The sequence below is a fragment of the Laetiporus sulphureus genome, assembly GCF_001632365.1.
Source record: "Laetiporus sulphureus 93-53 unplaced genomic scaffold LAESUscaffold_233, whole genome shotgun sequence".
Taxonomy (NCBI): domain Eukaryota; kingdom Fungi; phylum Basidiomycota; class Agaricomycetes; order Polyporales; family Laetiporaceae; genus Laetiporus; species Laetiporus sulphureus.
The window spans coordinates 1-2,589 of record NW_024468742.1 but is presented as its reverse complement, the minus strand read 5'-3'; the positions used below and the strand labels follow the sequence as shown (position 1 = coordinate 2,589).

General features: G+C 44.5%; 1 protein-coding gene across 1 annotated transcript; it reads left to right on the top strand.

The window, feature by feature from the left end:
- Positions 1 to 91: 91 nt before the first annotated feature.
- On the top strand, positions 92 to 565 carry LAESUDRAFT_765477 (uncharacterized protein; the record flags this gene model as incomplete). Its single annotated transcript, XM_040913690.1, has 1 exon — positions 92 to 565. One exon carries the CDS (start codon positions 92 to 94, stop codon positions 563 to 565), a length of 474 nt encoding a protein of 157 aa, XP_040757225.1.
- Positions 566 to 2,589: the final 2,024 nt, after the last annotated feature.

Below are 2,589 nucleotides of genomic sequence, written 5' to 3'. Positions count from 1 at the left end.
GGATATGTCCAAATTTGCTGAGAAGTTCAAGAAGTGGGCTAACAAGTCCGCTCTATCTGATGTGGATCTTATAGAAAAGATTCGCCGCATCATGCCTGATAAAATACTGCAAGTACATGCAGGGATGAACGAGAAACAGTGGCCTACCACATGGGAGGCTTACCTCGACTGGGACTTGGACATTGAGCGACGCATGAAGCGTATGTTCACAACAAGCTCGAGGAAAGACCCCAATGCTATGCAGGTAGACGAGGTAAAGAACACCGGCAAGAAGAAGAAGAAGGCTTCGACCAAGGGGGAGGTCAACGCTACAGACAAGAAGGTGTCTGTATGCAAATATTGCAAGAAGGAGAGAAAGTTTGGCCATCGCTGCGAAGAATATAAGAAAGTGATGATCAAAGAGGAAAAATGGAAGGAGCGAACAGATGGAGGTGGAGGAATGAGAGGGTCCGGACCTGCGGTGCAACGTCAAAAGAAGTATAAGACGGTTGTCAGATGCATCGAGATGCAGGTCACGGATGATGAAGAGGAGGAGGCAGAATCGTCGAGGCTCACCATGGCGTGAATTCGCGAAGTAGTCACGGACGATGAGGAGGAAACAGACCTCGAGATGCTAGCTCATCTCAAGGCAAAGTACCCTCACTTACGCTTGACATCGTCAGAGCCTGACATGCTCCAGACGAATAAACCAGCCACATCATGGCTGTCTTCTTTTTGGCAGGGAGCACTGTAATGCGCGAAACAGTGACATCCCCTGGTGCCAAGGACTTTTCCGATATCCATCTCTGTAAACTGGCTGGGTCAAGCCGAGGACATATGTCATCTACAAATATGTATATTAACCACGTTCCTGAAGATGTACTGGTACAAAATAGCTCCTCTACCAAATCAATCTTCAATTTACCTGTGGAACTGTGGGTATCAGGAAAAGCAGTACATGCCGAGGCCCTAGTGGATTCAGGGGCATATTCAATCTTTGTGAACAAGAAGTTCATTAGGGATCATCGATTGAATCTATATAAGCTGAAAACTCTGTATAACGTCTATAACGCAGACGGATCAATCAACAAAGATGGTCAAATCCTATACTATCTTCGAGCTTACTTAAAAGTCGGAGATCACGAATCGACTCATCATTGCCTTGTTACCAATCTAGGTGACAAGGATATGATCCTTGGGATGACATACTTACATATGCATAACCCAGAAATTGACTGGAAATCCAGTCAATGGAAGTTTACCAGGTGCCCTGAATCGTGTACCATTAACGGGTCGCATAAAAAATTTATCTCTAAAGTATCTCAAGAGGAGACAGAGGAACTTCTTGATGATGAAGGTGGCGATGAACCGCCCACTCCACACCAAGCAATGGAAGGAGGAGGTGATGAGAGCAAATTCATCGACTGGGTTAAACTAGGAGACCCAGAAGCCGTTGAAATAGCCCGTCTCATAATGGCAATTACAGACACGGGGAAGTGGACAGATGAAGAGGATGAAGAAACCGCGAATTATAAGGATTGGTCAAAACATGTCCCAAAGCATTTACACGCATATGGAGACGTATTCTCTAAAAAGGCTAGTGAGCGTATGCCCACACCTAAAGCCTACGACCATTCTATAGAATTCGAAAAAGGTGCACCTCTTCCAAGACCTGCAAAGGGCTACCCAATGAGCCCTGCTGAGTGAAACTCACTCGATCAATGGATCAATGAGCAATTGGCAAAAGGTTACATTCGTAAATCAAAGAGTCCAGTAGCCGCTTCTGTCTTCTTCGTAAAAAAGAAGGATGGAACTTTACGACTGGTGCAGGATTATCATAAACTCAATGAAATCACCACAAAGAACTGTTTCCCTATCCCTCGAATTTCTGACCTAATCGATCAATTATCGAAGGCCTCCATATTCACTAAGCTGGATCTGCGATGGGGGTATAATAATGTTCGCATAAAGGAAGGAGACGAATGAAAAACTGCCTTTACCACACATTGTGGTCTTTTTGAGGCAAATGTTATGTTCTTTGGGTTCTGCAATGCACCAGCCACGTTCCAGGCGATGATGAACGAGATCTTAAAGGATTTAATCCTTGAAGGCCATGTTGTGGTCTATCTCGATGATATACTCATCTTCACAGATGATATAGCAACTCGTCGCTGACTAACTAAGGAAGTGCTCAAGTGTCTCCAGGATAATGATTTGTTCACCAAGCCAGAAAAGTGCTTTTTTGAACAGTCATTTATTGAATATCTCGGGATGATTATCTCTAAAGGCTCTGTAACGATGGACCAATCCAAAGTCAAAGCCGTATTAGAATGGCCAGTACCGACAAAAGTCAAACAGGTACAAGCATTTCTAGGCTTCGCCAATTTTTATCGGCGCTTCATTAAAGACTTTGTGAAAATTGCCAAACCCCTTAACACGCTGACAAAGAAGTCCCAGGAATGGATTTGGAGTGATGCAGCTCAAACTGCCTATGAATCACTCAAGGAAGCCTTCGTAACAGCTCCAATCCTTAAAATTCCCGAGGACAACAAGCCCTTTAGGCTCGAAACAGATTCGTCCGATTTCGCCACTGGTGCTGTTCTGGAACAA